The sequence below is a fragment of the Haliaeetus albicilla genome, chromosome 12 (assembly GCF_947461875.1).
Source record: "Haliaeetus albicilla chromosome 12, bHalAlb1.1, whole genome shotgun sequence".
NCBI lineage: Eukaryota > Metazoa > Chordata > Aves > Accipitriformes > Accipitridae > Haliaeetus > Haliaeetus albicilla.
In genome coordinates, this window is record NC_091494.1 from 42,961,523 (window position 1) to 42,974,214 (window position 12,692).

At 67.0% G+C, this 12,692-nt stretch overlaps 1 protein-coding gene across 1 annotated transcript; it reads left to right on the forward strand.

The window, feature by feature from the left end:
• The first annotated feature begins 985 nt into the window (after positions 1-985).
• Positions 986-12,640, forward strand: TIMP2 (TIMP metallopeptidase inhibitor 2). Its single transcript, XM_069799498.1, has 5 exons — positions 986-1,366; positions 9,436-9,536; positions 9,620-9,728; positions 10,118-10,242; positions 10,856-12,640. The coding sequence occupies exons 1-5, from the start codon at positions 1,240-1,242 to the stop codon at positions 11,054-11,056; spliced, it is 663 nt and encodes a 220-aa protein (XP_069655599.1). The 5' UTR covers positions 986-1,239; the 3' UTR covers positions 11,057-12,640.
• Positions 12,641-12,692: the final 52 nt, after the last annotated feature.

Here is a 12,692-nt window from a genome sequence, read left to right on the forward strand (position 1 = left end):
GAATACAGTCTCCTCCCCAGGTTCCCTTTAGCCTCGAGCAGGGCTTGGACCGGGTTCGGCTGCCCGCATTTCTGCTGTTTCTTCTCATTCTGGAGGGCAAGCAGCTCTGACACCTCCCTCAAACGTGAGTAGCCATGGCAGGGCAGCTCTGTGGCAAGAAGCTGGCTCGGGAGCAGGTTTTGCGGCCGCTGGTGCTGTTTGTCCCCGGCAACGTGTGTGCCTGCGGCACCCGGCTCAGCTGTGCTCCGAAGCCGTGTCCCTGCCCAGAGGCAGAGCTGGGCTCCCTGCCCGCTTCGCAGGGACGAAGGCACCGCCGGAGGGATGGAGCGTGCTCGTGTGGCCGGCTGGGCACGGGGGTACAGGTACCGTGAGAGCGGGAGCATCCCGCCGCCCTCTGCCGCGACGCAGCCGGGAGAGGGACGAGGTGGGGGTTCCGGAGACGCGCTCCAGGGCAGGCGGCTGCCGGCCAAAGGGGAGAAGCGCCCGAGGTCCGCGGGCCTGTCGCGGTGGCGCAGGACCCCCGGGTGGGCGCAGCTCACCGGCCGTGCCAGGGGCGCGGAGGAGGGAGCAGGCGAGGGGGGCTCGAGCGGTGGGATGAGCTGAGCTGGAGGAGCCGGAAGGAGAGGAAATGCTTGGGCACAGACATAATCGCAGCCCTCCCCTGCAATTTACCGCTCCGCTCGGCGCGGGCCGGCCGCCAGGTCTGCGAGCTGGGGCCGGGCTCCCGTGCCTGCCCCCGGCGCCTTCCCCGCCCGCTGCCCGGCCCTGCCCGCCGCTGCCGGGCCCCGCCCGGGAGAAGGGGCGGCGGGTCCCGGGGCCGCGGGGGGGGGGGGGGGGGGCGGGGGAGACGGGCGGGGGGGATGCGCGGGGCTCGGGCGGGGGCGGGGGCGGCCGGTGCCCGCGGCGGGGGCCGGGCCGGGCCGGGCCGGGCCGGGGGAGGCGAGCGCGGCGCGGAGCCGCATCCTGCGGAGGGGCGGGAGCAGCCGGGCTGGCCCCGCGCCATGCAGAGGAGGAGCAGCAAATCCCCGGAGCACATTAAAAAGCGAGGCTGAGCGGCAGCCGGGGAAGGAAGAAAACACCTCCATAGAAGGCAGCGGAGGAGCGGCCGCAGCAGCGCCCGCAACGCCGCGCAGGGGCCGCGGCTGCCGGACCCAAACTTTCCGGCGGCGGCTCGGCCGGGCCCGGCGGTGGATGCGGCTTTCTCGGCCGGGTCGCTGAGCCTCGCAGCCCCGCCGCAAGATGCCCGCCGCGCTGCCCAGCCTGCTGGCCTGGCTGGCGGTGCTGCTGCTCGGCAGGGCCCGCCCGGCCGACGCCTGCAGCTGCTCGCCCATCCACCCGCAACAGGCCTTCTGCAACGCGGACGTAGGTGAGCGCCGACCGCCGCCCCCGCGCTTTGTCCCCGCGGGGCCCCGCAGCCCCCGGCAGGAGCCCCGGCAGGAGCCCCGGCAGCCCCGGCCCGCGCGAACTTCCCGGCGGGGGAAGGGGCGGAAAGTTGGGGCGGAGCGGGCGGGCAGGGAGCGGGCACCTGCCCGCGGTGCGGGCTCTGCGCCCCGGCCGGCCCGGGGGTGTGTCGGCGGGAGCAGATGCGCGGCCGGGCGCGGTCCGTCCGTCCGTCCGTCCGGGGTGTGTCCGTCCGTCCCTCCCCGCGCGTCTCGCCGTCTCGGGGCGGGGGGGGGACACACACACGACCCTCGCGGCCGCGCCCGGCATCGCTCCCCGGGGCGTCCCCGGGCGATGCGAGGAGGCGCCGGCGCGGGGCTCTGCTCCCGCCGCGGGGCCGCGCTCCCCGCTGCGCAGCCCCGGTGACACGGCCTGAGCCCGGCCTCTTCCAACTTTGATTAAACCGCGATGGTACGTGGCAGCGCGGGGAGCTGACGGCCCCGGGGGAGGCCGGGGCCCTCCGAGCGCGGCCGCCTCGCACGGCACCGGGCTGGAGCGCGGAGCCAGCACCCGGCCCGGGAGAGCCAGCCGCGGCGGGCTCGGTCACCTCCCGTCTGTTCCTTATTTCCAGGCATTTCCTCTCCCCCGTCCCACTTTGTTCGGCTTGGATGCTGCTGAAAGGGAGGGCTTGGCAGCGCCGGGATCTGGATTCCTCTTTCTATGAATAATGCCCTTATTAAATTTTAACATATTAAACAAACAGACCAGCCCCAGTTCCTGACGCTCTCCTTTGCGGGGCCGTTCCCAGGCTCAGCTGGAGAGGTAGCATTCCCAAACACTTAGGCAGCCCCAACCTCTGGACGGCCCTGCCCTGTCCCCTGCTCCTGAGCCAGGATGCTCCTGATGGATTCCCAGGCTCCCCTCGCCCCTTGCAGACCCCGCTCCCGGTGTTTCTCCTCCACGAGGGCAACTCCCCGCAGCTTCTGGCTGCTGCCCCGTGTGCCCCAGCTCTGCCTGGCCTTGCTGCTCAGCACAGCGTGCCGCGAAGCATGTTGGGGACAGGGAGGTTTCTAGACAAAATGGAGCACTGAATTTTTGGAGCTGCTGCTCGAGCCGGTGTCCCTCGACCGCGGGATTCCCCGCGCCTGCTCTGGGAGCGGGGCTGCGGCTTCCCGTCACGCTCTTGTCGGGATCAGCTTTCTGGGGCACTCGTGACTCACTGCCCGTCCCGGGGTGCCGGCTCAGCCGTGACTCAGCTGCTGAGTCACTGTCTGTCTTGGCAGCTCTGGCTGTCTCAGCTGTCCCCTGGGAGAGCGCAGCATGGCTGGGCAGTGGTCTCCTGTGGGTCGGGCTGGCCCGCTGCCCTCGGCAGGTGCCTGTCCTGCTGAGGCAGCCTCCTCCCGGGCCGCGCTGCCCGCAGCGCTGGCACCTTCTGGCTCCCGGGCTGAGTCCCCTGTGCGGCTCGCCTGGATCAGTCTTGCCTTGTGTGAGCCCAGGTGGGGACAGTGCTCGGCTTGGGGGAGCAGGGCTCATCCCAGGATGAGCTCCCCAGCCTTCTCTTCCCACGCAACACGGATCCGTCTCCTGCAGCCTGTGATCCCTGGCCTTCTTGGTGCTTCTCGTCTTCCCCTGGATGCTCTCTGGGGCTGGGAGGCTCCTCAGCCAGCTCCCTCCCCGGAGCACGCGGAGCCCAGGGAGAGCCTGGGACGCTGGGTGCTGCCGGGACCTTCCCCGGCTGCTGCGGATGGAACAGCCTGTGTCCAGGCTGGGCCCTTGGGGGAGAGGTGGTGGTAGCTGATGCCCTGCAGTGCCAGGTGCACCCAGGGCGGCTGATGAGCCCCCAGGGCTCGTGCTCAGCCCTTGGTAGGGGGGAGCTGGGTGAGCATGGTGCGGGGCCCTGGCCCTGTGGGGCTGGGATCCCCGCTCCGCTCCATAGCATGGGGAGTGTCTGCCATGTTTGTCTGTGCCTCCCCACAGCCCTTCTGCCCTCAGTCGTGCCCCTGCAGCCGGCTGTCCCCTGCAACAGGGCCAGAGGAGCCGGAGCCCAGGGCCGTATTTTCAGGTGGTGAGAGGGGAGGCAAATGCAACTCTGCCTTGGGCATGTGGTGCCAGAGGGACTGGGGGTCACGGAGGGACTGGGAGTCTTGTCACTGGAGCTGGTGACTTGGAATAAGTGACCTGGCCTGCCTGCAATTGTGCTTCCTGGCCCGTGAGACAGGCAGCGGTTTTCTGCAGGGCCTGAGGGCTCAGGTCTGCCCCATCTGCCATTCCTCACCGGGGCCGTGCCGGGGCAGTGGTGACCGGTGGCTGCTCTCTGCCTGCCTGGGGGGTTGTTTTGCTGGGACTGCTTGGCTGCCAGGTGGGGACGTGGCTAGGCTGGGGGCTGCAACAGGAGACCTGGCTTCTGCTTGGTCTCCTCCAGAGCAGCGTGAGGACGTGGGGGGTGAGGGAGGTGATGCTCAGCCCTTCTGGGCATGGCCGTGGCTTTGGCCTTATGCGACAGTGCTGGGTCCAGGAGAGGTCGATGGGGCAGCGGAGAGCAGGGGCTTGGTGTGCCGCTTGGGACGGGGGGCACCTTGGATGTGGCTCCTGGCAGCATTGCGCTGATCCCAGTTGTCCCAGTGCTTGGTTCCTCAGGATGGGGTGTAGGGAGTGTGGAGGCAGGGGAGGAGCAGCGGGGGCTGCCTGTGGCCAGCAGGGACAAGGCAGAGGCGAGGGTTTGGGGAGAGAGGTGGGAGCAGTCGCTGCTGAGTGCTGCCGGGGGGAGCGTGGCTGCTCAGCGGGCCCTGCCAAGCCCTGATGGAGCAGGGGAGCTGCCGGTCCCCGGTGCTGCCTCGATGAGCTCCGGCGGTGGTCGGAGCCCTTCCCGTGTGGCTGGCGCGGAGGGGCCGTGGGCTGACTGCTGGAGCCGCTGCTGATTGGGCCCCGTCCCGCTCCCGTCAGAGGACCGGGATGACGCACGCAGCCATGGCAGCTCGTAAGCCGTGGCTCCCGCGCAGGCCGGCGGGCGAGCGGGGCCTGGTGCCCGGGGACTGCCTCCCGCCTCCCCACGGGCACCGCCACCCACCGGGGGAGCCCCCGTGGCCTCCGCCTATTCTCCACTGCGGGGCTACTGTGCTCAGCTCTGCATCCCTCCAGGCTCCGCGTCCCCAAAACTGCCCTGCCACTGTGCTGGGGTGGGGGTGCCCCACTCCGCTGCCCCTGCGGCTGGTGGGGTGCTGGCAGGCACCTGGGGGGCTGTTTGCTGCCTGTGTGCCAGGCAGGGCTGGGGCTGAGTCCCTCCCGGGGGTGGTTTGCTGGCTTTCCATCTCTGCTGCCCTCAAGCAGGGCTGGAGTGACCCCGGTGCTGCCCCCACCGCGGTGCCTGGTGCCCAGGCTGGTGATGCTGGGCAGGCAGTGGGCAGTGCTGGCACTGGCAGCCAGCCCCTTCTCTCAGCCAGTGCCAGCAGCCCCGGAGAAGGGAGCTTTGTTCCCTGGCCATTCAGCCCAGCCGCGGGCGGGTGCTGACGGGGCTGCACAGTGGGGTCTGGGGTGGGATGGTGGAGGAAGGAGCGGTCATTTGGCACATCTCTGGCCAGGAGGGGAGTCCTGGGGCTAAGGCTCCTTGTGCTGCCCCTCTGCCCATGGGGCACACGCAGGCGGGCACAGCGCTTTTCAGCAGCTCCGCTGAGCTGGGGCAGGCCATGGCAGGATCCACCCTGGCTGCAGGGCAGCACCCACACAGCTTCCCCTCTTGGCAGGTCTCACCAGGGAAGGTCACCGCTTCCAAACCTCCTTTCCTCCTTCCCCAGGGAGAACCTGGGGCTGCCAAATCTCCCTGCAGGGTCTCGCAGCATCTCCCCGCCAGCCGCCCACGGCAGCTGCTGCTGCGATAGCAACTGTCAACAGCAGGAACTGTTCTGGCTTAGCAGCCAGAAACACGGGGTGCAGCCCCTGAGCTGGGACAGCCGTGTGGCGGGGGCCAGGGAGGACAGCATCCCACCAACTGGCAAGCGCAGAGAGACATCCCAGTGGGTTTGTGGCACTGGGTGACTCTATTTGCCCCCAGCTTTGCTCCTGGAGCTGTACCGCAGCCCCAGTCTGTCCCAGGTGGTCGTGTGCTCGTCGCCCAGCGAGCGGGAGCGGAGTGGGGTCAGCTTGTGGCACCGCTGCCTGCCGTGGCGTGGGGACTGCTCTGCTGCAGGATGCCCTGGACTCCTCAGCCCCAGGCAGCCCCAGTTGGTCAGGGTGGGAAGTCATGACCTCCCACCAGCTCCCCACGGACCCCCTCTGCACCCCTCTGCAGCCGGGGGGAGATGCCCTTCTCCCTGCCTGCCCTTTCCCACATCCCACCGTGGGCAGAGGATGGGGCAGCGAGGAGCAGTGCTGGGAGGCAGCCGGCAGCCACGGGCCATGCCGAGGCAGCTGCAGTGAGGTGTGGGGGGGCTATCAAAAGCCCTTGGAACTGGCCCCGGCCCTGAGTCCCCCGAGGCAGCAGGCACAGGGGGCAGCCCCACTCGGCGGGCAGGGGCTGGGGGGCTCCGAAGGCCCCGGGTGCAAACACAGCCCTGCTCATGCAGCAGCTTCTGTGTGCAAGTTAAAGGCAAACGCTGGCATTTCTCCCAGTGCAGAGGCAGGAAGCGGCCAGCCGGCAACCTCGGCACGGGGGTGAATTTCCCTGCTCTGCCGGGGTGGTGGGACCGATCCTGATGGCAGAGGGCAGGGAGAGGACCCGCTGCTTTGCAGGGGTCTGCCCCCGGAGGGCTCCAAGGTCCTCATTATGGCGTGGCCGTGGCTTTCAGCCCTGGGGGCCAGCACAGGGATTGTTACTGGTGGGGCTCCCACCCTGCCGGGAAGGGGGGTCACCCTGCGGTGCGTCTTCTTGCCATGGCTTGTCCCGCCTGGGGAAGGAGCATTTCCAGCATTGCTCTGGTTGGACTTGGTTGTCCAGTGCTGGCAGCATGCTGCGCCTGCCACGCGCCCCAGGAGCCGGCAGAGCCTCGGCTCAGTTTCACGGAGGGTCTGGGCTCCCATGGCTGGTGGCTGTCCAGGTCGGTGGCAGGAGTGGTAGGTGACACAGCCGATGGGAGCATTGGCATGTGGGGAGGTTCGACTGCTGGTCTCTGAGCACCTGGGGGTTTCCTCCATCCCTCGGCCCTGCCTCCTCGTCCCAGGGATCTCAGCCGGGCTCTCCTCCGGGGCTCCCCTCCACGATCCCTGCGGCTCACCCTCCTCGCCGCTCCGGTTCCTGGCTGGCGCAGAGCAGCTTGGCTGCACTGCTGGGGTCTTGGCGGGGAAAGCGCAGCGCAGCCGTCCCCTCCACAAAGCCGCACTGTTCAGAACAAATCCGCCTAGAATTGGGCTGCATTTTTGTCAAGTGATTCATCAGCACGTGAATGGAAAAGGCTGGAGCCCACTGAACCAGTAACCGTTCCCCGCGCCTGGAGCCACGGGGCCAGAGTCGGCGCACGGCTCTCCAGCTCGGTTGCACCCAAGTTATGCCGCAGACACGCGCAGAGCAGCGAAGGGCCTGGCATGTGGGAGGATGCGACAGCAGCTGGGTTGGGGGGCAAGGGGTGGCCCATGCCTGCGGTGGCCCAGGTGCGCTGCTGGCAGAGGAGCGGGCGCAGGCACTGGCAGTCAGCAGGAACTGAGTCCGAATGTGCCAAGTAGAGCTCCTCCAGCCTGGGACAGGGACCGGGCCAGGGGGCTGCGCCGAGGGACTTGCCCTGCTGCCTACTGCAGGCAAGGAGGCTGGGGCTTACTGCACGGCTGAGACGCTGCTTGTGCTGCCAGTGTGCCTGGGCAGCCTGGCCCTTCCCCAAGGGAGGGGAGCACAGCTGGGAAAGCCCTCGGTGCAGCCCCGGTACCGGCAGGCACTGCATCTGCCTGCCCCACACTGAGTGAGTGCCCCCATTGACTGGGGGTGGCTGTTTTGGGAAGTCTCTTCCCCGGCCCCTGCTTGTGCTGGTGGCCACCCTCTCCTTTCCAGAGTAAACTCAGCTGACACTTACTGGTACCCACGTGGGGCCGTGCCCCCCTGACCTTCAGCTTAAATAGCCCATCCGCGTGCCCCCGCGTCCCGCAGTATTTATAGAGCACGGTCAGATTCCTTCTCCTTGCCGTGCCAGGCGAAAGAAGGCAAACTCATCTGTGCCAGGCTGGCGGGCAGCCCTCTGCGCATCCCCGGCTGCTCCCACCCCAGGACTTTCGGTGGGGGACACGAGCCGGGTCCCCAGCTTGGCTGGTGCTTGCCTTCCTGCAGCCTTCGCCAAACCACGGCTCCCCATTCCCTACCGTGTGGCATGCACATGGAGCGGGGCTGGCAGGGCACTGGGGTGCCCCTGAGGGATGGGGGAGCTGGCCTCCCCTTGGGATGGTGGTACCCCCAGCAGAGCGGGGAGCCCTGCAAGCCCCTGCCCTGCAGCCAGGCCCCCTCCCCGGCTGTGAGGGTGCTGAGCAGGAGCTGTGGCTTTGGGGCTGCCACTGTCCCCTGCACCATCAACATCCCTGGCATCCCTGGTGCTACCTGGGGCTGGCCGAGAGCTCCTGTCCCCACGCCGGCGGAGGGAGCCAGGCAGGGTGGGGAGCCACAGGTCTTGGCACAGGGACCCAGGTCCTGCACGTGTGAGCGGCTGCGTCCGCCACACATGGCTGCAACCCGCACAGCGTGGCACCGAACCAGCCGCCGTGTCCCGAGCTGGTGAGTAAGGGTGAGCTGGCTGCCTGCTGCCTGCTGCCTGCCCTGTCCACCCCGGGCACCCTGCAGGTCACTGCCACGTGCCGAGCACTCACATGCTGGTTTGTGTATCCCTGGGCTGTGCTGGCAGCGTGACCACAGGGACCCTTCCACGGCAGAGCTGTCCCCCCGTCACTGTCCCCGGGCTCCAGGGAGCTGCAGCCTTGCCAGCCCTGGGACATCCGACCTTGTCCCTCGGAGCGCTGGGACTGCCCCGGGGGCATGTGGAGCTGGGAGGGCTGTTGCCTTTGGCCTGGCTGGTTGAGGCTGCCAGCTGGGGAGCTCGCTGCCTCCCCTCATTGGGCCGTGTTTTTCCACTACCCCAGCCCTCGGCATCCCCAGGTTATTTTTGCAGGCAGCAAGGGCAGGAAGCGACACCCCGGCCCCGAGAGGATGCGGTTTCTGCGCCTGCACGGCACGAAGCTCCGCACGGCAGTAGCTGAGCTCTGGCAGGGAGCCAGCAGGCAGAACATTGCCCTGTGGCAGCTGGGACCCCTCCATAGTGGGACAGGGACCCTATGCTCTGGCTGTGGTGTGCGAAGGCAGCCTGGTCCCAGGACCCCCACTCCCCCAGCACGGGGGTGCAGAGGGGCTGGCAGGGGGATCTCGGCACAAGCTGCCTGTGCAGGCACTTGGTGGGCAGTGCTGGTGCCCATGCTGGCCGCAGCAAGCAGCCAGCATGCTGCCACAGGGACGCGGCTCCCGCCTCCCTCTCCACCCAAAGGTGACCCTCCAAATAGCTCCCTCTGCCCTTTTCTCCTCCAGCCCACCTAGGTCATGCAGGCATTTGGCTGGGGCTCTTGTCAGAGACTGGTTTAATTAATGACAGTGGGACAAATACTGTGGCGCTCCCAGGATGCTGCTGGCAGTTTTAGCTGTCCTGGTGCCATCTGGGTGATGGGCATGAGGCCGGGCAGGGCCAGCCTGTGCTCGGGAATCCGGCAGGGACTGGGCAGAGACCGAGCCAGTGCTGGCCAAGGGTGACAGGTCCAGCATGGCTGGTGCCAGTGGGGCTGGGTGATTGTGGGGTGACCTTTCCTTATCACTTGCCGTGATGGTGCTGCTGCAGCACTGCCCGTCACCATCCCACATGTGCCAGAGTCCCGTCTCTTTGGGGACAGTGTGTGACAGCCAGCTCTGCGGGCAGCTGGGCATCTGCGGGGAGGGCAGCAGGTTTCGCTGTGGGCAGCACAAGCAGCCGGCCCTGTGTGAGGGTGGCAGCCCCTGTGGGATGGGGGCACTGAGCGGGACTGTCCTGCCGGGGCAGCACCGTGTGGCACTGGCAGCACTGCCAGTCCTCGGCCACCCCGGCTGACCTCGACACCTCTCCATTGCAGTGATCCGAGCCAAGGCCGTCTCTGCGAAAGAGGTGGATTCGGGGAACGATATATACGGGAATCCGATCAAACGAATCCAGTATGAAATCAAGCAGATCAAGGTAACGGGGCACATCGGGGCAGGAGACTGGGAGGGACGGGGCAGCCTCCGTGCCAGCCGCTCACTCCTGCTCTTTCTCCCCAGATGTTTAAGGGCCCTGACAAGGACATAGAGTTCATCTACACGGCTCCGTCCACCGCCGTGTGCGGCCGGCTGCTGGACACCGGCGGGAAGAAGGAGTATCTCATCGCAGGTGGGTGGCTGCAAGGGAGGGCTCTCGGGGGATGTCGGTGGCAGTGCTGGCCCTGCTGCCTCATGTGTCTCCTGAGATGCCTGCGACGTGTGTGCCTGCTCCCCGGGCACGGCCTCCCCCCTCCTCCTCCTGCTCCCACCACCAGCCCTCGGTGGACCCCCTGGCTGCATCCTGGCTGCGCTCGGTAGCCCTGGGCTGTGGTGTGGGCAGCTGGAGGATGAGCCTCTGCTCCCTGGGGTTCACTGGGGACAGCGCACTGCAGGAGGTGCTGGATCACAGCGGCCTCCAGCCCCCTCAGGCCAGGCTGAGCCCCAGGCACCCTGAGTCAATATTGGGTCTGGGGGCACCTGGGAGGGACCCTCTGAGCGGTTGGTCTGGCCTCTCCCCAGGCAAGTCAGAGGGCAACGGCAAGATGCACATCACGCTCTGCGACTTGGTGTCCACCTGGGACTCGCTGAGCCCGACCCAGAAGAAGAGCCTAAACCAGCGGTACCAGATGGGCTGCGAGTGCAAGGTGAGTGGCCGGGCTGCCCCCAAGCACAGGCTGCACCCTGCTCCCCATGCCAGTGGGGTCTGCAGCCCCGAGGCAGGCATGGGCTCCGTGGCGAGGTGCTCTTTCGCCATCCTTCAAGGGTGACGCTGTGCAGGGGGCACAGCATGCAGCCAGGGACATGGGACAGGCAGCCGAGCCTCCGGCTCTCTCCGGGTGGGAACTGAGGCCAGCCCTGGGACCTGCACCTGGGGGTTCCCTCAGTCCCCCTGCATTGGGGTCACGTCCCTGCTGTGCCCTGCAGGCAAGGGGCAGCCTGGCATCCCTGGTCCAGAGCTGGGGGGTGGGTGGATGAAGCAGAGCTGTGGAGGACCACCAGCCCCAGCTTCCCCGTGCTGCTTCTTCAGACATTGGAATAGGCTGCCCAGGGAAGTGGTTGAGTCACCATCCCTGGAGGTATTCAAAAAGCGCGTAGACAGGGTACTCCATAACATGGTTTAGTGGGCATGGATGATGGTTGGACTCGATGATCTTGAAGGTCTTTTCCAGCCTAAATGATTCTATGATTCTTCCCACCCCCCTCCTGCCCCAGCGTTCCCCCCTCGGGGTGGTCGGTGACAGTCTCTGTTGTGCACAGATCTCGCGCTGCCTCTCCATCCCCTGCTTCGTCTCCTCCTCGGATGAGTGTCTCTGGACAGACTGGGCGATGGAGAAGAACAACGTGGACGGGCGGCAGGCGAAGCACTACGCTTGCATCAAGAGGAGCGATGGCTCATGCGCCTGGTACCGCGGCATGGCCCCCCCCAAGCAAGAGTTTCTCGACATCGAGGACCCCTAAGCCAAACGAGCGCATTCCAGTAGCCAGTAGAAAAAAAACCTGCGAGATGTTAGACTGGTCCACGCTGATATCAATTCCTGGAGACAGCATGAAAATCCGCTCGGCCATGGGGGTCCCCGGGCTGCGGCGGCTGCCATGCATGTGCAGGGGGCAGGGACGGGGACCCGCTCTGTCACAGGCACCCAGCAGCCTGTGGCTGCACTGGGTGCTCCCGCACTGGCGGCAGGGCTGAGCGGGGCGCGGGGGGACCCCCCCCTTGCCGGGGCCGTGTCCCTGCCTGGCCACACTCAGCCCTGGTGCCCTGGCAGCTGTGAAGGAATCGAACCCTCATGAGTGGCGGGAGCTGCCCTGTCTGCGTAGCAGGTCTACCAGTGCCCCCGCCGCGGGGGAGCCACCCCAGCAGCTCTTGCCAGGCAGCCCTTCCCACCGCAGCATCCCCGGCCGCCCTCCAGCACCAGGGACCCTGCTGTCCCCCTCCCCACCCACTGACCGTCCCTCCCTTCGGGGTGCAGAAAGGGTACAGCCCTCCAGGCAGAGGTTTGCGGGGGGGGGGGGGCTTTACCATGCGGCAGAGCCCCCGGCTGTGTGCAAGGGGCTACGGGCCTTTTGCGGGGCCGGACGGCTCCTGCACAGGTGCCTTGTCCCGAAAAGCCAGCGGGGCACATTAGCATGGCTGGGGTGACCCCCCTGCATGCACCCAGGCACTGCTGTCCCTCTCCTCCACATGCTCCTCTCCCCACGGGGACACGGAGGTAAGCGCAGGGTTCACCGCCTTCCCCAGCATCACGGGGGGGCTGTCCATTCCCACTGCAACCTCCTGCATGGGTGGAGAGCTGCAGCCAGACTCTTCTGCAGCTGCCACTGTTGGACAGGCTTAGACCCCCCAGCCTTTGCAGGCCGGTGGGCAGCAGGGCTCAGCAGGGCTCAGCAGGGAGTTCCCCCTCAGCAGAGCACCAGAGGCAGGAGCTCCAGTTGCACGGGTGCAGGGTGTTTATCATCGCCTCGTGCAGCTGTTGGTCGAGCTGCGTCGTAGCCTTCGGCAGTGCTGCGGCATTGCGGCCGGTCGAGCTCCCTCCTCTGCGGCGGCAGGGATGGGGCCCGGCAGGCGGCCGGGCGCAGGTGGCAACGCAGCCGCAGGAAAACCCGTCCTCTTCGGTGAACCCTCCCACACACCTCGGGTCCCGCTTTCTCTGAGCCATTCCCACATTGCAGCGGCGCCAGCGCGTGCCGCGAAGCTGCCCGTCGGCATCACGGGCGGCACCGGCACGTGTGCCCCGCCGCCGCTTACCGCAGCTTTGGGAGCGTGCCGGGAATAATCCCCGCAGCCCTGCTCCCGGGGGCGTTTTCATGCTGTGCGTCCCTGTAAGGTTTAAGATGTCGTACTGGACCAGTCTGGGCAATTTCAACATATTAAAGAGAAAAATTAAAAAGAAAGAAAAAGAAAAAAAAAACCCCAACCTCTAATCAATCCCATATACGACTCCCGTTCGCTTACTGTATGGTTATATCATATGTGCCATTTACTCCTGTCTCTGCTGGTAGTCTATCTTTGAGTTTAATACTTCCACTTGTTTTGCCACCGCCTGTATGGTCCCTGTGCTGTAATTTCTGTCTCTCCTCGTCAGGCGCTGGAGTC